General features: G+C 36.4%; 1 protein-coding gene and 1 pseudogene across 1 annotated transcript in view; both read right to left on the bottom strand.

Moving 5' to 3' along the window:
* Window positions 1-3446: 3446 nt before the first annotated feature.
* LOC148870033 (uncharacterized) overlaps window positions 3447-24615 on the bottom strand; it is a 45495-nt gene continuing 24326 nt past the window's right edge. Inside the window, exons 10-15 of the mRNA XM_088973632.1 lie at window positions 23031-23195; window positions 22803-22958; window positions 21570-21650; window positions 21400-21461; window positions 21147-21247; window positions 3447-3791 (exon numbers count right to left, since the gene is read on the bottom strand). Of these exons, the coding sequence (XP_088829758.1) occupies window positions 21148-21247; window positions 21400-21461; window positions 21570-21650; window positions 22803-22958; window positions 23031-23195 (564 nt within the window). The 3' untranslated portion in view covers window positions 3447-3791; window position 21147. The remainder of the gene's footprint in view (window positions 3792-21146; window positions 21248-21399; window positions 21462-21569; window positions 21651-22802; window positions 22959-23030; window positions 23196-24615) is intronic.
* On the bottom strand, window positions 18651-18759 carry LOC148870034 (U6 spliceosomal RNA; annotated as a pseudogene).

Genomic DNA, 24615 nt, shown 5'->3' with positions numbered 1-24615 from the left:
AAGAAATTAAATTAAGCATATCTGGAAGGGAGACATCCCTAAATAAATTGAGTTTCTATCCAAGACCAAAAAATCTCCACTATTTTGTTGATATCACTCCTTCATATCTACTCATCTGTTCAAAAATATGAGAATGAGAGTTCTTCTCCAATCATATAGACCATATATTGGCATAAGGAACTAGAGCCTAAATCACCTTCCTCTTCCTATTTAATCCGTTTACATTTCATTATTCTAACATGCTCAAAAGGTACTGTCGAGCCTTCAAAGAATAAGATCAAATCTTGGTAATACTGTTCATAACCGTTTTTGGATCAGTTTATAATGGAAAAAATATAAGGGGACATGGTAATTTGGCTTTTTTAGTTTATTGCTTCAAATATTCAGTCTTGGTGTCTTACTCCTAGATGTTATACTGCTTTTCTAACCAACATGATGTGTAAATAAATCCAATCATTGTCAAGAAATGCAATATACTTTTTAGATAAACAATTATAAAAATACAATATAATTATCAGCTCACTTGAAAGGAGAGAGAGAGAGAGAATAGGTCTGAAGACCAAGGTTCAAAATGTTGATATGCCTCGGGAGGCATACCGATACTTAGATACATTCGGAAACATATTTTTTTTCAAAACTTGGTTTTTGGGGAGTTAAAATAGAAGTATTTTTATTAAAAAAGAGTGAGATCATGAAACTTCTGTAAACAAGCATATCAGAACAAAAAAGATATGATACGATATGCCCGATACGAGGCATATTGTATCAAAATTTCGAACCTTGCTGAAGACAAATGATGGGTTAAAGGTCCTCAAATCTGGGTATGGGGCCCTTATATATAGCAAATTGGGTCTCCCATGTTCCAAAGTTATCTTATATTTTACTTTTCCTATTTTATCCGTATTATTATTATTATTCTGGTATTGGCCATTATTATTCAAGAATGCTCATTAACTGATTAGTACTATTGCTTTTTTGTCCATTGTTTGGGTAGAGGCCCTTGTTTATATCAAATTGGACCTCCCATGTTCTAAAGTTTATTTATATTTTACTTTTTCTTATTTTACCCTTATAATATAATATATTATCCCTTAACATACATGATACATGCTCTTTTTGTAAATACTTTATGGAATATTCTCTGTAAATGCTCTTAATGTCTTGGAATGTTTCAACACTTGGTGGATTTGAAAGGCTTTAGATGGTCAATTTCCCATTTTCCGTACCCACAATCCCCCAATCCAAGTGAATGCGAGAATCAATTATAAGTTAGCTTTTTGGAATTGGTAAATTTTGAAGGAAAAGCTCTGAGGCATGTCTGAAAACACTGTCTTTAGAACGTTATTTTCCCCTACTGAGTTCCACTAAGTTTGTTGTTGGGTTACAAGCAAATTCGTTCCAAGATACAATAGAGTCTTGAGTGAATAAACCTTCTATGAAACAGTAGCAGATCAAACAAAGAGAGACAAGAGTGATTTTTGAAAAACTTGTATGTGAATTTGCTTGATTCACGCTCCTTAATAAATTTTGAAGTCATGGAGCAGAAGAAGGTGTTGGTTCAAAAAAGTCCCATTGAACAGTCACAATTTCAAGCATTGTGATTGTTATAAAAATAGTTAACAGTTAATGACTATTAACTTTGAATAGTGCCTCTTGATCACATAATGACCGTTGAAACATCAACGGTCAACCTCGCGCCAAAAGTCAAAACCACCATTCACAAGCAAAGTGTGCCTCTAAAGCATCTCATTGCGTAGCATACAGTTGTGCACGAACACAAGTTTTGTAATTTTCCAATGTGGGACAAGTTGAAAACCAGTTTTAGTAAGAGAAAAAACTACTTTCCAAGACATGTGTCTAGGTATATTTTTCAAATATTTGATCAATCAAACCCCATTACATTTAATCTCTAATGAGATTAAAATCCAACATTAACTACATAGAATTAGAGGCCTTCACAACTGAACCAATTGGCATATTCTGTGAAGCTGATATTTTAATCCTTTTTTGAGAAACAGGGACCATTGGAAAAGCAAGGAATTTGTCAAAGCTTCACTGAAAAATTCAGATTCTATGTTTAAATACCGATCAATGACTCATGATCAGCCTAAAGTGAAAATTGGGGACAAGATCTCCTACAATGCACACTCTAAAAGCATGAGCATCCAGCCCTATACTCAGATCATTTTCCCCACATTCAACATACATGTATCAGGGGATATTCCTGATGTGTGAGTGGATGTTTTGTGTGCAGAGTTTTTGCTTCAGGAGATCATCAAACCATCTTTACCAAAAGGAAAAAACAAAAAACCAAAAAATAAGAATCAAACCATGCTACAGTACGGCACTTTGGTGATGTAAACAATCATTCAGCATTTCAGCAAAGATGGCAATCTACTAGTGCACAAAGCTTGACTAGAAGGAAAAATTAGCAGCAACCTCAAATAACCTTTATTGGAAATTTGGAATCAAGCAATATGCGCTTTTTGCGTATCACATGAGGGAACAAAGTGACAATAATCAAAATTTGGTAATGAAATTTTTGTCGATCGATTCTATAGAAATCGTAATGAAATTAGGACTATTTCATAACAGCTCAAGTGACAATAATCAAAATTTCGTTGCAACCATGAGGGAACAAAGTGACAATGCAACAAGTCATTGAGTGCAGATTACATCAGCCGCTATCAAACAGGAGCTACGTTGAATTTTGTTTTTTGGTTAGAAACTTCAAATAAGGAATTTAAGACCCCAAGAAATCCAACTAATCTCTCTACTCTAGTCATGAGTTACATTCAGATGAGTAACAATTTAAGTGTAATGAAATTTCCTTGCACTTTATCAATTCTCACTACAATGTATCAGGTTTTTTTCTTTTGCTCTTGTATATAGCTTGAAGAAAAAAAAATGGTTTATTTAAAAGTTGATTTGAACAAAGTTCGTGCTTCTGTCAATACTTTGAACCTTACGTTTGGCACGAACCAATAGGTCACCAGCAGAAAGGTATCAAATAATCTAAACCGGTAATAGCTTGCTCGGTCTCCTTACAATGCATCTTTATCAATAAAGTTAACATTGTACCCTTTCTTCCATTTTTATCCCGATCTTTTTATTTTCCTTGATACATCTTATCATAGGATCAACCGTCATCAAGCTGGGAGGGCCAAAGAGTAAGTTCCCAGAGCCATGACCGGTTCCCAGGTCAACCAGTGTAGTTTTCATTTATCAAAACCATGCCCAGAGAATTTCTCATATACTAAAAAACTCTAGTTCTCTAGTCTCCTCGAACAGGGGAGAAATTCAAATCGAGAACCCATGTAATGTTTCGAAAGCAGATTCACAAAAAAGTGAACTTGCTGTAAAACACAAGGTTGTTCTACGAAAAGCAATAGAACAGGAGAGCTCTTGGTTCCTGGGAAAATCAAACAAGGAGATAGACGAGTTACCTTGCTGTCAAACAAAAATAGAAATTATAAAACTACCACCATTATAGAAATTTGTTCTACCAAAGAGAAGACGAGACCAGACAGCTACCGTGCAAAATCCTTACAAAATAAACGCAAGAAAAGAATACAGCACAACAAATAAACACAAGCCCCCAAAAATTTCTAGACTTTGGTATAGTTCTTTCCTTTCGCTGTTTTGTTTCCTATTAGGAGAGTTTCAAGCATTTCTTTCCTTCATTTACAAAACGCGCTTTAACTTCTGACCCAACATTTAATTTCACAAATGAAGACCAAATGCTTATAGCCCCAAAAATACATCGGTCCTGTTGAAAATTTCCCATATCTCTGCACAAAAGAAAACGAGTTCATATTCAGTATATATATTACAGGATCATTGGAGAAAAATAGGTGAGCAAAACCATTTAAATAAAATTTGCATATCTAAACGTTAGTTCAAGTTGTGATAGTTATTAATAAATCCCCTTCAATATGTTCCTCTTAGACTACCCTATGTGTGAAAACTGGGCCTATATGATAATTACCAAATCGAAACTTTTCATATTTGACCCGACTTTTGTTTATCATTTCATCAAATTCTTTTTATATCTTGCTAGTATCATCATTTCACTAGCTTCACATAACGAAATTCCAAAATCTTTTAGAGGCAAAACCAATGCTTCCTTGATAATTGATGAACTAAATAGTCAAAGCCAGTCAATGTGATACAAATAAATTCACGTAGTTTGGAAATTTTTTTTTTCTGTAATAGGATGCTTGATATCTTAAGGCGCTAAGGCTGCATTTGGCATTCCTTATTTTAAGGACTTTCTCCTTTTAGCATTTAAAATGCCCCTATGAACGTAAAAAGAAGATAAGTCCATAAAATAAGGAATGCCAAATGCAGCCTAAATCTATTTGGACACAAAAGGTAACCAATAACCAATTATGTATGTTGCATGGTGCAGAAAGTTGATCTCATCTACCTGGTAGTGTTAGACCGGAAGAGCAAAACTAGAACCATTAAAGCAACTCACAAGTCAATATATGCACATATTATAAGCCCGCATTTTGATAGTAAAAATATAGCAGATATCATAAAGCCAAAATTTTACCATACAAGATTTTTAACGACTCAATTTTTACATCTGTGCCACATCTGGACAAGGGCAAGAGTAAGAAATTCCATTTTTTGTTAAATTTCATTTTTTCTACTTTTTCGAAAAAAAATGGGCAAAATGAAAAGAAAAAAAAACGAAGTACTACATGAAACTGCATATGCAATTTATGCATTGTGCAAATTCTCAGCTATGCCACAATCTAAGGGAAAAGATGACATTCAAATTATCTTCTAAAACATAGTAATGCACTTCTAACACTTCGAATCTCAACTTAACAAAGCCTGGTCCCAACCATATGTGGTTGCTCTATCAAAGTTCAAGGACAATATCCATTACTAAATCATGCACGCTCAGATCATTTCTCCACTCAAAAATGCTCACCTAAACCCTTCAAATTGCTTTGAATAACTTGGTCTTACTAGTGCAGTATGTGGCCTTACTACGCACATTGTCAACCAATCTTAGTCTAGTTTCCATCAATTATCACCTATTGGCAATGTTATATGAAGTTTCCTTGGTATATGATCTTATCACTTGCTCTTCGCTCAACGAACATAAATGAACATCCGATATACATGATGAAATCTATCTTTTTTCTTATACATAACATTTCTGGGTAACAAATAACCATTCAGATGCACCCCCCATAGTGGTTTAAAAGGTGCACCTGGGTGCAGAGGCTAGGCGCATTTCAGGTTAGGCTCCTCTCCCAGGTCTAAATGTGCTTACATCATAAAGACGCACACTTCTGCACCTAGTCATGCACCTCAAGCCAGGTGCCATGCAGCCCAGGCAAGCGCCTTATTTAGGTTTTCAAATTCTTTTCAATTGTTTTATGTTTTGAGTTTTATAGACAACTATTATAATATACGAAAGGCCTTTCTTTTATTTTCTTCAATTATTTGTATACCATATCATCATCATCATCCATGCTTTATCCCAACTATATGGGGTCGGCTACATGAATCTTGTTTTGCCAATCCGTTCTATTTAAAATCACATCCACTATTAAATTATTAGTGCTTAAATCATTTCTTACTACTTCTACCCATGTCCTTTTTGGTGTACCTAGCGCTTCTAGTCCCTTCCACTAATAACAAATCACTTCTTCTAACTAGAGCTGTTGGTTGTCTTCTACGCACATGACCAAACCGTCTTAGCCTACTCTCTCTCATTTTATCACTTATTGGAGCTACCCCTAGGTTTCTAGAGATGGCTTCCATTTCTGATCCTATCCTTTCTAGTTTTTCCACTCATCCATCTTAGCATTTGCTCTGCCACACTAATTTTCTTGAACATGTTTCTTGAATGCCCAACACTCTACTCCATACAATATAGCTGGCCTTGCAACTGTTTCATATAATTTTCTTTTTAATCTAAGTGCTATTCTCTATCACACAAAAGTCCAGATGAACCCCTCTATGTTGCCCAATCTGCTCTAGTTCTCTGGGTGACATCCTCATCAATCTCTCCCTTGTTATAAATTATTGAACCAAGGTAATGGTCACATTGAGTATCTCTTGGTTTCCAATCCCAAGTGTATCTTGGTTTACACCCTTATTATTAAATTTACATGTAATATACTCTTTTTTGTCCTACTTATTTTAAAGCTTCTTGTTTCCAAGGCATTTGTCCATAAGCTTAATTTTGCATTTAATCCTTCATTAGTTTCATCAATTAAAACAATGTCATCTACAAACAACATGCACCATGAAACTTCTTCCTGAATATGTTTAGTCAATTCATCTATGATAAGTGTAAATATATAAGATCCAAGTGTTGAACCTTGGTGAAGATCCACTGTAAAAAAATTCTGAAATCTTTCCCATTTGTGTTCTAACATTGGTTGTTGCCCCCTCATACATATCCTTAATTAGGTTTATATACCTATTTTGAACCCCTTGCTTTTCCAAGACCCACCATATGATCTCTCTCTCTAGGAACTCAATCAAAGGCCTTTTCTAGATCAATGAACACCATATACTAAACAAAATAACCCCAGCCCAAGCCAATGAAGGCAAAGCAGTCACCTTACTTTTTGGATAAGTAAAAAAATTGCATATGAAGTAAACAATACAAGCATCCTACGTACCTCTCGCTTAGACATTAGAAAAGTTAGAAATCAATTACAACTCAGACCAATACAAACTGTCCCTATTTACCTTGTTTTTTTATTTTTTATTTTTAAATAAGTTAACTGATTTCATTAAAGGAAAGAGTGGTACACAAGAAGGTGTACAAATACAAAGCAGGGGCCAGACCCCTGAGAATTACACAGGAGGAAAATTTTCACAGTACAAGGTCTCCAGAATGACTCCTAATTTTGCTAAACCATCTGCAATGGCATTTAGCTCCCTTGGGATCCAGTATAGAGAAACATTCGTACGAGCCAAAGGTCCCTTGCCTCTGTTAAGAAGTGACTAAGTCTCCAAGGTCCAGCCTCCTGTTGTCCCAACCATCTTATAGTATTTGCTGAGTCACCTTCGATTGAGAAGTTCTGAGTACCCAGTTTGCTTACTAGGCAAATCCCTGTGAGAGCTGCTAATACTTCTGCCTTTGTGGAGTCAGCTATCCCAATCGGTCCACTGTATACCCAGCAGGTGAGTCCATTTTCATCTCTTTGGATTCCCCCTATGGCGGCAGCTCCAGGGTTACCAAAAGCACTTCCATCAAAGCTTAGAGTCCAAGTTCCTTTCCTTCTTATTGGGGGAGAACTCTCAGGGGGAGTGGGATAGAAGGGGAGGAAATCAGAAAGTTATACACATTTATGTTAAGGTCATTAACATTGATTCCTGTGAACTCCTCTGAGCTGGAAGCCCACAAATTGCAGTAATAAGTGATGTGGTTGATCAGCTCACCCTTAGATTTTATCTTATTTTCAAACAGTCGATTGTTCCTTTCCTCCCAAATTCCCCAGAGAACAGAATCAAGTACTATCAGCCAGTAAGTCTTACCTCTCTTGCTCAGACCTCTTCCTTGCCACTGTGAAATCAGTTCCTGAAGGTGCTTAGGAGCCAACCAACTAACTGTAGGAAGAAGTTCCAGATGTTGCTGGCTACCTGGCAGTGTATAAAGAGGTTGTCAGTTGTCTCTCCCTCACGGAGGCAGAGGATACAGACGTGAGGGGAGATAAAAAGCCTTCCAAGGTTTTTCTTCCACATTAGCTCACAGGTGTTTACTCGATGCAAACAAGCCTCCCAAACAAAGAAACTCACACTTGAGGGGACAAACTTGCACCAGATCTTGAAAGGGAAATCACTGCCTCAGTTTCCTGCAACCAGAACTTCGAAGAAAGACTTGGATGAGAACTCACCTCCGGAGTGGGGTTTTCAGACTCAAGAGTCTTGGGAGTTTGGGGAAATGTAGACTTCTCTAAGAGAGAGGAGGAGGTCAGTAAGCTCACTGATCTCCGGTTCCCTTAAGGGTCTTCTGAGGTTCAAGTTTATGTTGCTTTCATTTGGAGAATTGGGTAGGCGCTGAGAGATGGTTGCACCTTTGTTTAGGGTAAGGTTGTAGAGCCTAGGATCAGATTCTGCTAATATGGAGTGCTCCACCACAGATCCGTCCAGAACATTATTCTTGTTCCATTACCCACCCTATATCTTATGAAAGAAAAAAAAAAAGGTTGTGAATAGAAGAGATACCTTTCCAGGGATTTGAGGAATCTGATCGGTTTGAGCGGAGATTGCAGTCCCAACCGTTTACATTTAACCCATACTTGCTGGTGATGATAACTGCCCAAAGGGAGTTTGATTCAATGGGTAATCTCCACAGCCATTTACCAAGGAAGGCATTATTCTTCTCTTTTAGGTGTCCAATTCCCAGCCCTCCAACCTCTTTTGGTTTACAGACTTGACTCCAATTTACTAGATGCCCTTTTTTTTATAATCTCGCTTCAAAATTGAATTCATGGAAAACTTCTACTTTATCTTTTTTTTTTTTTTTATCAATAACACCATCTTCATTAAATTAAAAGAAAAGAGGGAATATGAATACAAGAGGGGAGATAAAATATCTTAGCTCCCCAATAACAGAATACAAAGAGAAAAAAATTAAAAACTAGCCCAAAAGACAGACTCCCTATTCACCCCTTGCTTGGCCAACCCATCCACAGATGAGTTGGCACTCCTTTTCACCCAGCTGTATTGTATCTCAATGTCCCCACACAGCCATAAGAACTGTTTCTTTTCATTGTTAAAGTTCCACAATCCACTGTCCTCTTTCTTCAACCAGCTAACCACCACCTTCGAATCACCTTCCAAGATCAAACGGTTGATATTTAATTCCTTTGGATCAAACGGTTGATATTTAATTCCTTTGCTCTTTGAATTCCTTCAAGCGCTGCAAGGATCTCAGCCCTAAGAGAGTCACCTTCTCCAATAGGGCCAGAGAATAAAACAATAACAATCCCTTCCTCATTCCTGAAAACTCCTCCAACCCCAGAGGGCCTTGGATTCCTTACACTGCTGCTATCAAAATTCAACTTTATAAAACCCGAGGGGGGAGGGGACCAAGAGGGACAAAGAGCCCTCTTGCATCTAGCCAGTGGGCAGTGGGCAGCCCTTAAAAGGATTAGGTCTAATAGTACTTCCAGGGTTCTTTCCTTGTCTGAAAAAATACGTGAACTTCTTTCTTCCCACAATGAAGAGCACACCACTGTCCTAATACTCCTCCACATAGTCTTCCCTCACTTCTTAGGCCATCTAAAAAAAGAGAGAACAAACTTTGGATACTCTCCAGAGGATACTAAGAACACCCAAAGAACCCACTCCCATACAGTTTTAGCAACCTTACAAGAGACCATGAGGTGGTAGCTGGATTCCCCATCAGCTTTACAAAGAGTACATCTATTAGGAAGTAGACAATAGTTGGGTCTCTCTCTGAAGTAAGTCAAATGTGTTTATTCTTTCCAAGAAAATTTTCCAACAAAAAAATCCTGATGAGGAAAAGGTCTGCTCCAAATATCTTTAGCCGGAAAAGACAACCCAAAGGGGACAGAAGGCTGAGTTAAGGTTTCAAAGAATGAAGCACAAGAAAAAGTACCAGTGCTAGAAGGTGTCCAAAATCTAGTGTCTTCCTTAGCAAGATTTAGGAAGACATTCTCAAGGGAGGCTAGCAAAGTTAACAAGCTGTCCAAGTCTGTATCCCTAATTGCCCTATGCAAGCCTAGGTTCCACCCAAAGCCAAAAGTGGAGTCTGAAGGTACCAATAAATAAGAGATAGGTTCATTTTTCAAATCCGACATAGCATACAAGGAAGGAAACTAGTCATTCAGAGGTGAATCCCCGACCCAAAGTTGTTCCCAGAATTTTATTCGGTTACTAGAATTTAGACCATACCTGATCCAAGGGGAGAAAACTGGAAGCAAATTGTGAATGGATTTCCAAGGAGAAGCAACTAAAGCCCTTGCCATGATTCCAGGATCCTAGCCATTGTCTTCCAGCCCATGTATTCTAGCCACAATCTCAGTCCACAATTTATCCCTTTCCAATGAAAACCTCCACAACCATTTCCCCAGCAGAGCCATATTCTTTTTCTTGAAGTTACCAATCCCAAGACCTCCTAGTTTTTTACACCTAGTGACCACCTCCCAACTCACCCTATGATCTCTCTTCTCCTTGCTAGGCTCCCAAAGAAAATTCCTTATTAATTTTTCCAAAAGATTGGAGACCTTTGTAGGGATCTTAAAAATTGACAGATAGTAGACAGGTAGGTTAGCTAGGGTAGACCTAATGAGAGTGACTCTCCCACCTAAAGAAAGATAATTTCTCTTCCAAGCCACCAACCTCTTCTCAAACCTCTCCACTACCGGATTTCAGAAGCTTACATTCTTAGGATTCTCTTAAAGGGAGGCCCAAGTATGTTAAGGGCCAGCCCGAGATTGCACAACCTAGCTCACCTGCAAATACCCTTAGGTCCCTTTCATCCACATTCACTCCCACCACACAACTCTTATCAAAGTTCACCTTGAGGTTTGATATTTGCTCAAAGAGTTGTATTGCCAACTTTAGATTCCAGATCCAATTAACGTCCCCTCCTTCACAGAATAGGATTGTGTCATTTGCAAACTGTAGATGTGTTAAATGAACCTCCTCCCTTCCTACTCTCCACCCTCTTATTAGATTCCTCGAGTCTGCTCTATGGATCAATCTCCCAAGTACATCAGCAATCAAGGTGAAAAGGGGAAAGAGGATCTCCTTGTCTTAGACCTCTCAACGCAGGAAAGAAGTCAACCACAGTTCCGTTCACCAAGATGGAATAATTACAAGTCCTGACACAACCCCAAATCCACTTACACCACCTGTGTCCAAAACCAAAACTCCTCAAAACCTCCAACAAGAAAGACCAATCAACAAAGTCATAAGCCTTCTCCAAATCCAATTTGCAAACCACTCCCTTCTTCTTTGATTACCTAAAGCTCTCCAAGCTCTCATTTGCAATGAGAATCTAATCAATGATCTGTCTTCCCTCCACAAAAGCACCTTGGTTGGGTGCAATAATAGAGAGAAGCACTTTCTTTATCCTAAGAGACAACACTCTTGCAATAATTTTGTACAAGCTAGTCCCTAGACTGATAGGTCTAAAACCCTTTGGTTGTGATGCCTCTTTCTTCTTTGGGACCAAAGCAATGAAAGTCGAGTTCAAACCCGAATTTATTATTCCCCTTTTGTGGAACTTCTCAAAAACTGATCTAAGATCATTCTCCAAAATATCTCAGCAATACTGGTAAAAGAACATTGTGAAGCCATCTAGACCCGGAGCTTTTTTCCTATCCATTGAGAATACTGCTTCCTTTATCTCCTCCATATCAAAACTCTTTCCTAACCACTCTCTCTTCTCTACACTTGGAATTGGCCAATCCAATCCCTCCAACCACACTCTCCCATTCAGAGGCCTTCTAAATATAGATTTGAAGTGGTTTACTAGGGCCTCTGCAATTTCTACCAGGTGGGACAACACTGCTCCTTCAACTTCCAATTTAGAGATGAAATTCTTTTTTCTCCTTCGACTTCCAATTTCTACCAAGTGGGACAACACTGCTCCTTTAGCCACTTACACCTGGATTTTTGCCTCTAGCTAATTTCCTCCTTAACCTAATTTCCTCCTTAACTAGGATGTCCTCCATCTGCCTCCTCAAAACCCATCTCATCTTCCTTTCTTCCTCTCCAAAGGAATCCCTCTCTTCCTTTAGGTCCAAATCCTCAATCTGCTCCATCAAAACTTGTTTTCTCTCTTCTATTCTTCCAAACTCTAGCCTATTCCACTCCTTTACTAGATGCCCTTTTCTAACACCTCCACCTTCCCAAAGGAAATCTCTTGAAGTTTTTCAATCTGTAATTTGATTTTAGCAGGGATCTGAAACACTGAAAGGATATAGATAGGCATGTTTGCAAGGGAAGCTTTAATGAGGGTAATTCTACCACCTTTTGAGAGATAGCAGCTTTTCCAAGTAGCTAACTTCTTTTCACATTTTTCCATCATTGGCTCCCAAAAACTTGGATTTTTTGGATTCCTGCCTAGGGGCATGCCCAAATAAGAATTTCCTTGAAATTTTCCAACATGGAATCTTCAATTTGGTTTATAGCTGCTAGGCTACTCTTTGAGTAATTTACCTTCAACCCCGAGACTAATTCAAAACATTGAAGCACTCTTTTCACATTTATTTATATTATTCCTTTATTTTTTTCTCATTGTTTTCACACCCGAAACAGGGGCACCACCCCATTGTAGATATACATTATTCCTTGCTGTTTTGGACATTTCTCCCCCCTTTTTTATGCCAAAAGAGGGGCATTGACCCATATTTTTTGTTTGCCTTTTATTTATATTAATTGTTATTTTATTTGCATTGCACACAAATTCATCAAAACAGCACCTTAATATTGTTTGGTAGTTGAGAAATAATTCATTATTGTTTCTCATTTATTCAGTGTTAATCTATGAGAAGTGTTGTGATAGAGATAGACTGCTAGATAGTTAAGAGATTGTTGTGGATTCACCTTCAAGTAGAACCATAAACACATTTATTCCTATTTTTTTCTTTCATGGGTTGTTGTCTTTTCTATGAAATTTCTTGGTAAATGGTAATGATTAATGAATATAATAATATTTTTTTAAGCATGTAATATGAATTGTTAAGTACTTGACTTTGTAAATTATTTGTAAACAGTAGAAAATTCATTTTTTTCTTTTTTTTATAATTTTCATTTATTTCTATTATTATCAACTGTTTATAGTTGACTTGACTTTATAGTCTACATTTGAATCTAATATTGGATATAGAATATGGATAATATCATAATAGATAGTTTATTTTATTTCTGAACCTATTATATATATTTTTTTTAGATTTGATTATTGATAGTTGCAACTTGCAATCGCAACTCATTAGTTCTACTTTAAATTTCTGATTTGAATTTGCTAGTTGATATATGGTTATTGAATGACAATAACTATATGGTTATTGAATAACAATAACCAATACTAATTGCATTTTTTATACTTTTATTTAAATTGAGTAATTTATTTTCTATTTTCTTATAGAGCTTCAAAGAGTTGCATAGGCTTATTGTCAAGTAGAGTAAAGAGATGGGAGGCAACACTCGAGAGAGCAAATAGGAAAGGCCCAGGCTGGAAATATTGTTATTTACAATATCCCAATAAAACGAATTGTCACTAGCAAATTTGTGGCAAGTGACAAATGGAGGGATTTTCAGAGCAAAAGAGCATATAATTGGTGGTAGGAGAAATGCAAAAGGTGTAATAAGTGCCCCAAAGAGGTAAAAGAAGAGATACTAGCATATATGCAAAGAAAAAGATCAATGAAAGATGACATGGTTGAAGTTCAGGAAGGGAGCAGAATTCTAGAGTTTGATGGTGTTGAAAATATTATGGAAAATGAAGATGAAATGGGAGATGAGGTGCAAATAATTGGTGGCGGTCACATTTCCATTGCTAGCGGAAATGTAAGCTCACCTTCAGGTTCAAGATGTGGATCAAGTTTTAAACAATTCCCCATAAAAAGGCAAAAGGGGCATTTGGATAAATTTTTTCCTACTCCTAACCTAAAAGAAGTTGCAAATTTGAGAAGAGAAAAAGAAAGATGAAATAAACCATCATTAGTGATACATATAACAAAGAAGGGAGAGAACAAGTATAAATAAGTATGCTAGATACTTTTATCAACCTAGTATTTCACTGAATGCAATGCGCTTGAAAAGCTTTAAAGCAATGGTAAAGGCAATAGGGCAATATAGACTGGGATTTAAAATCCCAAGCTAGTATGAGTTGTGAGTTCCTTTCTTGTGTCTGATGGATGAACAAATAGAAAGGATATGACCCTTACAAAGGACAATGTTTATAGAGAGCATCCATGCTTTAGGTTATGTAAAAACAGTTGAGAGGTTATTTGCCTTGCTTGACAAAATGGTGGAGAGAATTGATGAGAAAAATGTTCCCCGTGTTATTACAAACAATGAATCAAATTATGTTTTAGCCGGTAAGTTTATACGTATTACTATTTCCATTCATTTCTAATTACCTTTCTTTAGCCTTTTCACATGTTAGAATCATAGTTCTTAACTTCTTTTCTTAAATTGTTTTGTTGTATTATTACAGAAGTTTTTGATGGCTAAATATCTTCATTTAACATGGACATTGTGTGCTGCCCATTGTTTGGATCAATGTTTTAAAACCCAATTTGTACCAAACAGTCATATTGTTAGACCTAATAACCGGAAGACCATTCCAATCTTTTAAAACCCTGATCTACAAGTTTATGAAAAACCGATAGAACTAGTCAAAACCTGGTGAAACCATTAACAACTAGTCAGGTTTTGACGATTCAACTAATTGGTAAATGCTCTAAAACTTAAAATGCAAGTCTCAAGATTCAAACTCGCAACCTATCATTTTGCTAAGCTTATTACCATTAATCCATCTTGTTGTTTGTGCTTGAATTTGTGTTTCTAATGCATATTTTATTAAATATATGTATATTCACATAAAATGTAGATGGCAAGACTTGAACCTTGAACAATTGAGGTTAAAAACAACGCATTAAACCATCTATCCCATACATAAGACATGCTATGTTTTACAAAAAGTTCTAAACATATTAAAACATGTGAGTCACGGTCAAACTGTTTGACCTGCGGCCCAAGAAGCATTTTGGTTTTTGTGTCCCATCTAGGTTCTAAAACTTTGACTTGGATTTAATATTAGAAGACATTGAAAAGTTACCTACCATGAGAAGCATTTTGGTTTTTGTGTCCCATCTAGGTTTTAAAACGTTGACTTGGATTTAATATTAGAAGACATTGAAAAGTTACCTACCATGAAGAAAACAATTGGGAGGGCAATTGCATTTACGAAGTACATCTATAATCATCCTAGATTTTTTTTGACAAATAATCATCCTAGATAATTGAACCTAATGACGAGGTTCACAAACCAAAGAAATTAATTAGGCCAACAAAAACCCACTTTTCTACCTCCTATTTTACATTGCAAACTATATACAAGCAAAAGAAGAATTTGAGAGATTTATTTAACTCAAAGGAATGGAGTGATAGCAAATGGTTAAACTAAGCAAAAGGTAGAAGGGCAGGGGAGATGATCTTGATGGCTGCATTTTGGAATAATGTCATCTTTACACTTAAAGTGTGTGGTCCTCTTGTTTGTGTATTAAAGTTTGTGGATCGTGAAAACAAGCCTTCTATGGGTTATACTTATGAGGCTATGGACAGGGCAAAGGAGGGCATTGATAGAGCATTTGGTGGAAGGAAAAATATGAAGACATTTTTGCGATTATTGATAAGAGATGGGAGTGCCAAGTCCACAATTTTATTATGATGATGTAGAGAGAATTGATTCAGATGAAGAGGCTATAAATGGGCTTTATAGAGAAATTGACATGCTTGAAAAGGACAAGAACATTAGAAGTTTAATCATTGATAAATTATCCAAGTACAAGAACATAGAAGGCATTTTTGGTTTTGATATGGCTGTCTCCTAGAGGAAGAAAAAGCACCAGGTAAATGATAGCATTGATTTAATAGTATATTTTATATTCTTAATATTTTTATTTAATCCATTTACTAATTTGGTTATTATTTATATTTTTTAACTGATTGGTAGACTTCATTTGATGCTTCTCAAATCTACAGAAGATTGCAATGAAAGTTCTAAGTATAACATGTCAATATGGTTGTGAGTGAAATTGGAGCATATTTGAGCATGTATGCAAAACTACTACACTAGAACACTTACATTTTTTTATATTTACACATAATTTTTTGAATTAATAGATCCATACCAACAAAAGAAACCGGTTGGATCAGAAATTATTAAATGACTCCGTATTTGTTAAGTTCAACCAGCTGCATAAAGATAGTTTTGACTCATACAGCACCAATGGCCCCATTTCTTTAAAAGATATTGATGACAGCAACCAATGGCTATTGGGGGAGATAGGATGCGATGATGATGGGGCAGATGATACACTAACATGGGGAGATGTTGCACGTGCTTCTAGAGTTGAAGAGACAATAAGGAATACGATACCTATAAATTCTACTTCATAAGTAAGAGCAATACAAGCTGGTGGCAATAGATCAAGAGAACTTCAATTAGAAGATGAAGAAGAGGAAGAAGTTGATGTGGAAGAAGAAATGTCAGAGGATAATTACAAATCAGATGACAATAAAGATGAAGTTGAACTTCCAAGTGAAGATGAAGAAAATGATTATTGAGTCTTAAAGAACGGATATTTTACCTTAGATTTTAATAGCTTGATTGTTTGAATTTCAAGTTAAAACTGTCTCTCATTGTCTATGTTGATTGTATTGCATTAATGGCTTGATGTTGAACAGTTGAGAACTTGAGATGTCCTTCTTTCTCATTTTTGTTGGCATTTGGCATATTAATAGGATTTTTTTAATCATTTAATTAAATTTGAAGTTTAGGTATATTACATTCTTCAATTTTCTGATTTTTCAAAAAAAAACAAATGTGTGTGCTTCAAAAAAGGTGTGTGCCTCGCCTTGCACCTGAGGCACATTTAGGCCTGTATCTTGCACTTAGAAAACATGCCTCCCCCCCCCCCCCCCAATTTAACATACCCCAATCTAATTCTATGGTTGAAACCCCTCTACTTGCAGTGGATAACTAGAAGTCAACTGACTGAAGCATATATACATATTTCCTTTTTGATCAATAACCAGACCAAAAGAGCTTCATTGATAAGCTAAGAAAATACAACAATCTAGTTTGCAACAAGAAACGAAAACTAGACCTCAAACCTTTTTTTTATGAATAAAACTAGACCTTAAACCTTTCACATAAATTTAATGAAAAAACGTAAGATGTATCAATATATTAAAAAAAAAGGTCACTGCCCATTGATGGAAAATGTACCATAGATAATATAAAACACATGTGACAACTGTCAAATACATCATCTTGGCATCAATGCTCTCCCCAGTGCATATTTGCTCTAACAATCCATCCAGCTAGATAATCTGTTGAAGAACTTGAACCTATCCAGTGCATGTGAATCCCCATCAACCCATGTTGATCACCCATAATCTTGAGCTTTTAATAGGGATTCTGCTCTGAAAGGTCAAAGCCTATGGGCCCCTAGAGGACCAGCAGACTCCTACCTGTTGAATCACTAAAGCTCCTCCTACTTCAATTAATCCAGGTTGCCTAAGGAACGACCATCGGCATTAAAATTTATTATTCCCTATGAACCAAGATCATTTCTATATTACAATTCTTGATGCCAACAAGTTGGCATTTGGCAATACAACACTACACTTGATGCAGAATACAGATCTCTAAATAAGAAAAAAAAAAAAAAGAATAGAAGAACCTAGGAGGCTAGGAGTCAAAACACCAGGACTTAGGAAATTAGGAATCAGAACCTAACAACTTCCTGGAAAAAAAAAACAACAACACTGAACAAAATTTAGCAACAACAACAAAGAGAACAAATCCAAAAGAAAAATTTTACTTTAGGCTCAGTTTGGAAGTAGTACAAATACAAATGTAGAGTGCAAAACCTTGTGTGTTGTATTATTTTGTATGTATTTGCTTTGTACTCCTTCCAAACTGATGCTTAAGACTCAGTTTGGAAAGACTACAAATACAAATATGTACGGTACAAATACATACAAAATAATATAAAATACAAGGTTTTGCACCCTAGATATTTGTATTTGTACTCCTTCCAATCTGAGCCTAATACTTTTTCTCCTCATTTCTTTACATCATAGATCAGAAAAAAAGAATAAAGAAAAGGAAAGAGAGAAAAAATAAAGATAAAACATAACGGTTCAAAAAAAAAAAAGAAAGAACTAAAAGGGAGTGGGATTGGCATCCTCCTCTCTTGATATTTATAATGAGAAGAGGTTACAAAATTACAAAACTATCCTCATAAAGGTCAAGGACCCAAATTCCCTTATAATTAAAGTTTGATCTTAATCATTACACATTTGCTTTTTGACAATTGTTCTTTACCATTACGCATTCTCTCTACAATCTCTATACTCCTCAAGTACATCATAGATATCAAACATGCTCAAACCTGCTGAGAATCTCAATGAGCTTGGGCTTTACCCTTGTTAAGAAGTCTAATAATTGATTCTTCCTAGTTACATAGGGAAGCAGATCTCTTCAGTTTCAAGTTTCTCCATTAAAAAATAGCAACCAACCTTTATATGTTTCATTTGGTCATATTGGATAAGGTTATGTGCAATATCAGTTGCTGCCTTATTGTCATAATACTATTCACATGCTAAGAATACGTAAATTTGCAAGAATATGCTTTACCCATATTAGCTCAAGCGAATGTGATATGGCCCTACCCTGTCTCTGCACTAGATCTAGCTACAATGGATTGTTTCTTACTCCTCCAAGTAACTAGGTTGCCTCCCACCAAAGTATAGTAATCTGATATAAACCTAATATCAACAATTAATCCTACCCAATCAACGTTAGTATAACCTCCACTTGTAAATCACCCAGATTAGAAATCAATAGTCCATTTCAAAGTGTGGACTTTAGATATCTATTTTCGATGCTACAAAATTTGGACCATTTCACAATTTGTGCATATCATCCTTGCATAGGGGCCATGCTATTCTTCTCTGTATTGTTCCCAGTGTTTTAAAAGCACGAGGGGGTCAATTTGCCTGAGGCGCGCACCTTTTTGAAGCAAGGCACAAAAATACCAAAAAAAATGCTAAAAAATAAGAAAATTGTCAGAAAATTCAAAAAAATGCCAAAAAATTCAAAAATATCAAAAAACATTAAACATGATATTACTAAAAAATATTAAGTTAAATTTTAAAATAATGTTTTAAAATATCTATTATCTAAAACTAAAATACATAAACATAAGATGTAAAGCATATTCAAATGAGAATTTAAAAAATAAAATCAAACATATAAAGCATTTTCAAGCATGTAAAACCTCTAATCTCTTTTTTCACTCAATTGCAGTACTTCACACATAGCTAATGTAGTGCAAAACATATTACATTCCTGATTCTACGAGCCGCCTTTGTGCCACGTCCCTCAAGGCAAGCCCAAACAAGTCCACGTTAGGTCTTAAACTCTTAGTTTTCACACAAAAAAATAATGATTTTATAATTTTAATTGCTTTTTAAGAAGACATTTTGTTAGGATGAATGAATGAACAACATTACCAAAAAAGCGCCAAATTTTCAAAAGGCACACGCCTGGGCTGAGGCGCAAGGCACATCAAGCGCACGCCTAGGACCTAGGCGAGGTGCATACCCTGAAATGCACCTTGCCTGTGTGCCTAGGCACGCCTTTTAAATCACTGATTGTTCCAATTCTATCGGATGTCACTTGTTGAGGATTTTGTGCAAATTTGTTAGTTACTTTTGTTTATTATTTGTTTAGATAGGAAGTGGGGACCTAATGCAGGAGCTGAAGAGGCAAAATTGGAATTTTATGAAAATTTATGTATATCTGTATTTTTTGACAGTAGGGGTATTTTTGTCATTTTGCAATTTTCTATTGGGTCCAATGGTAAGAGTTTATTTGTCTAGTTATGGTTTGCTTATTTTTAAAATTTCAGTCATTGCGCAAGTAGGATTAGAGTTATTGAGTCTTCTTTGAATTTGAATAGGATATGACAGCTTTAGTTTGAGTTCTACTAGGATTATTGAGTCTAACAGTTTGACTCCTAGGATTATTACGAGTTTAGAGTCTATAAATATGTATGGACGTTTTACACAAAGGCAATGAAGTTTATTGAATTCTCTTCGGCTTATGCTAACTATGGTGAGTGATTCCCATGCCCTAGAGTGATTCTATGCACCCTGTGGGTGATTCCAAGTATTTTCTCTCCTCTCTCCCTATTTTCTCTCTTATTCCACCAAGAAGCCATTACAGCTAACAAGAGCCATAACATTCTGATCAAAGAAAACCATTCAAAGGACTAGAACTGAACTGGTCCTACATCAGGACCACAGCATACTTGTTGGGACCCTTTGGAGTGATGTTTTTAAGCTTTTTATGCAGTTTTATGTGGGTAATTTTTTCCATAATCCGTATAATATAAAATAAGGTACAATAAGGGATAAAATTGAAATTTGAAAAATTTTAAATATCCTGAACATTTTCCCTTACTAAACCTGAAAGAATTAGTGGAGAGGTGGAATAACTCAACCCCAAATTAAGGGATAAGTTAATAGGTAAACCTGAGAAGAGTTTTAGTATTTGACCAATACCCTAGGCAGGCATAAGTTATCCTTTATAAAATGGCAACACATTGCCTTAATAGATGCTAGACAAGTAATAGTTTGACATTATGTTCATACTTTGTGTAGATTAAAATCAATCCTCCCAGGGAACCGAACCATCTTTTTCAATAAATAGATATCATTTACCTCTTTTCAAAAAAGACAAAATAAAATTTTGGGAGGGGAGAGAAGACTTTCATCATCAACCGAATAATTTCTATCGAGTCATTAATGATTTCAGACACCAAAAAAATTTCTATCCTATGAGAGGATTAAATAAATTACCTAGATAGACAACAAACAACCATAAAAGCATCGAACCTAATTCTTCAAAATTGAGTGAAATGATGTAGCCAAAATCAAATCCCTCTATGACACTAGTTCCTTCTTTCCTTTTCTTTTTACCCAAGTAACATTAAAATACTCCTGGTAAATCTCTCTATGACACTAGTTCCTTCTTTCCTTTTCTTTTTACCCAAGTAACATTAAAATACTCCTGGTTCATTCCAGTGCCTATTATGAACATGGAAACTGATTATCCACTAGTTGCAAGTATCAAGATTGCATCATTTACTTATTTTGCAGGCTCTCTGTAGTTTAGTGGGAAATAAGGAACTACATTTTCTTTTTCTGGAAAAGCAATCGATTAATGAAAAAGAAAAAAAAAATAACCTTAGGGATTACCGTGACACATTTTGGAATTTACAAGAATATAAGACATTTTTGTGATTATGCTAGACAAGCTCTTAAGAAGTAAGAAAAATAGAATATATAAAGTATACCTAGAGAATATGCCAAAAGCATACATCAAATACTCGTATGGTGTTGCTTGTCAGGATGTCCCCGCTTGGCCCTACGGCGTGTATGATTTGAATGGGCACTTCGAGTGGGTTTTTTAGCCTTCTTACTGCAATACCAATAAAATAAATATCCTAAACTAACTTCAAGTATAAAACAATATTAAAAGGTAGAAAAGAACAATAAAGATGAAAAAAGCCATAACACATCCTATACCAATGACATAGAAATGCAAAACCAACAAATAAAAGAATAACTAACCAAAAGAAAGATGAAAACCACTTAAACAGAACAATTATTGGAAGAGCCAATAAAACAGAGGCCTGTAAAAATTTAAGAAAAATATTAGATGCCAAGCTAAAGCACATGCAACCTCTCCAGGAAGGATGATTGACAGACAAGATATCTATAAATGGCTACAAATTCCTTACCAAAAACCAAACCATTCTTTCAGTTGCAAGAGGTCGTGTTAACTCATGCTTTTTAAAATTTTCCTGTAAATAGCCTTGGACCTTAACAAAACGAAGAAAATATTGTGAGATGCTTCCTGTTCATCCAAATAAAATATCAAAGTGAGATTATATTATAATCTTCCTCAAACTAACATAGTATATCCAACCAGAACAAAGCAGTCTGTTCATGCTTTTGTGTTCTTCCTTTAGGAGACTTTGATATGTACCATTTTCTCAATTGTTCTTTCTAATTAATTTCTTCCTTCATGTTGCCACCCAATCCAAAAATAAAAAAGAAGGGGCAAGCACTAAGCAAGAACCTTATAGTTGAGTAATAGTGAACCATACAAAAGAAAAGGTGCACATACACCAAACTATAGAAGGCATAAGAAAGCCAGAGAGATCAGAAAATAAGGGTTGCACTCTCATTACAAGCACACCAAGAAGAAAAAGGTTTAGAAGGAAGGATTTCAAATATATATTGGTTTTTCCATACATTCAGCTTATCACAACTTGAAAATTCCATAAATAAATGATCTCCCAATCCTTTTTCTTCCCCAAACCCTGACTGAGAACAGTGCACCTATGTATAATACAAAACAAGATGTGAATATGTGATTTCAAATCTTGTATTTGTCTATGTTTCAGGTTTCTATATATAAATCTGTGCAATTCTAGATTTACATTTTACTTTTAATATTTGGGAAAGTAGAAACATAATTATATGTTAACAAGGACCATAAACTAGAAATTTTAGGCTTCTTTGTCAAAAATTGTAGGTTCTTACACAACGGGCACTACCTCGTGAACTAGCTTTGTATTGCCTGTGGACTTATTTCTACCATTACTTTCTCACTGTAAAATCATAAATTCAAGATACCCAAAATTTACTCGATCAGTTCTCATGAACACTTCCAAGAAGATGAAAACCAGACAAGTGGATTTCAACAAATCAACAAGAAAAGGTAGAATTATAATAAAAGGACATTATCCAATAGTGGTCCCAGCTATCTTGGGATTTGGGAGGGTGGACTGGATGTGGATCTAACCTTTGGCACTTATTTGCACAAAGTGGCCACTCTCAAACTCAAACCCCAATTTTTCATGCTTGTCAGCTCAAGATTTTTACCATTACACCAAGCAAGCAATTGCTCCTAAAAGACAGAATCACAATAAGATGTTAAAAACAATTAGAATTTCAAAAGAGTTTACCTGATGATGGTATATTCTTGAAGATTTGAGGAATTTTCCATAAGCATGAACAGCTTTCTTGGTATAAGGTTTCAATGCAACTCGTGCTTTATCAACATGAGGTCTTGCTGCAATTGCAACCTGATCGAGGTAAGGTCTGGTAAACTTCTTAGCTTCCTGCCAATAATGAAGACATTCATTGGAATCATGGGGTGAAAAAAGAAATAACTTAACCATTACTAAACATACCTGAATGTAAGGATCTGCAAATTCTTGTACTCTGTAAACATGTGGTGTTATGGAATTCTTGGATGTCTCATAAACCTCAGCAGCTTTGGTGGTTATTAATTGAACATGTGGTTCAATATAGGTTGTAAAGGATAGCCATTGATCTTGGAAAGCTGGGATCCACCACTTCACACATTAAAACAACCATCAGATCATCCAATTCAACCACAAAGTATACAATATAGAACAAGAACCAGAAAACAACTGTTACATGGGATCTTCTTTCAGAAGGCTCTTGTAGGCAGAGCATACCCATTTTACATGAAGCATATGTCATTCTTTTAAATAGATAACAAAAAACTTTAGAAGAATAGGAAGAACATACCTAGGCACCCACTGATATATTTATTTTAAGAAAACAAGAAACATCATTACAAAGCATTTTTTTTATCAATAACGCATTTCATTAATCAATCAGAAATAATAATTACAAAGAAGGGGATAAACTTTCTTATCTCCCCCAAATGAGGCTTAAGCCCCCATTAATAAGAATTAGAATTACAACTGAGCCCAGAACATAGATTCCCTCGTCACCCCTTGTTTGGCTAACCCATCAGCAAACAAGTTAGCAGATCTCTTCACCCAGCTGATCTTGACTTCCATGTCTTTAACCAGCCACCTAAACTTTCTCCTTTCATTGCTGTAATTCCATAACCCGATATTGTCTTTATTCAGCCACCCTACAACCACCTCTGAATCCCCTTCAATTACAAGTCTTCTTGTATTCAATTCCTTTGCTCTTTGGACACTGATGGTGCGCAATCCGGTCACTCCTAGTTGGCACTCGTGTGGCTTCCCAAGAAGTACCTGAGACGAGGAAGAAGAAGAATCCTCGGGGGGTTCGCCCGACGGGAACACTCTAACGATTAAGTCAGTATTCTGAGTAAGAAGCAAGGAGAAGATAAAAGCCAAGAGTGAGGTAGCGCAAGAGATTTTCAAGATCATCCCCCCGTTCCTTGATACTAGTTCCTTATAACAAAAATCCGTTGTATCAGGCCCACAGGCCTCTGACAGGGCGGGTATAACCGCCACTGTCAGCCTGCCGCAGTCGTTACTGACAGAGCTGAGGTGGCATGCGCAAGGCCATCGCCGTAGTGTGCGTGCTGTCAGGTGTAAGGCACCCTCTAAAGGTGGCAAACATGACACTGTCTAACGAGGGATATGGCCGTTGTTCCCAGATTTTTCGGGTACGGTGGTCGGCAAAAGGTCTTCCTGCGATGTGACGGACTACCCTTCCCCGAGCTACCCTATGCCGGGTTATCCCGTCTGCCTAAGGCAAGCTATGTCGAGCTGGCTGACCCGCGGTGTCTATACCTCGAGGTGTCCAGAGATGGGTCGGTGCGTTCCTGTCTAGGAGTGGCCCGAGGTCCACTGAGAGGAGCTCGGGCCTCAAGAGAGGTCAAGGTACCCCGAACTCGGGGCGCCCCAAAGTGCCTTAACCCCAGGGATGAGGTGCGGGTAAGGTGGCTCCCGGTGAGTAGCTTATCCGCCCAGTTGTCGAGCTGAACTCGGTGAGACCTTCCCTCCGAGTTGTGGTTGCATTCGT

This window comes from Nelumbo lutea, chromosome 2 (genome assembly GCF_056320005.1).
Source record: "Nelumbo lutea isolate HS-2025 chromosome 2, American lotus-T2T, whole genome shotgun sequence".
Taxonomy (NCBI): domain Eukaryota; kingdom Viridiplantae; phylum Streptophyta; class Magnoliopsida; order Proteales; family Nelumbonaceae; genus Nelumbo; species Nelumbo lutea.
Note: the sequence above shows the minus strand (reverse complement) of the source record. Positions and strands in the feature narration are given on the sequence as shown.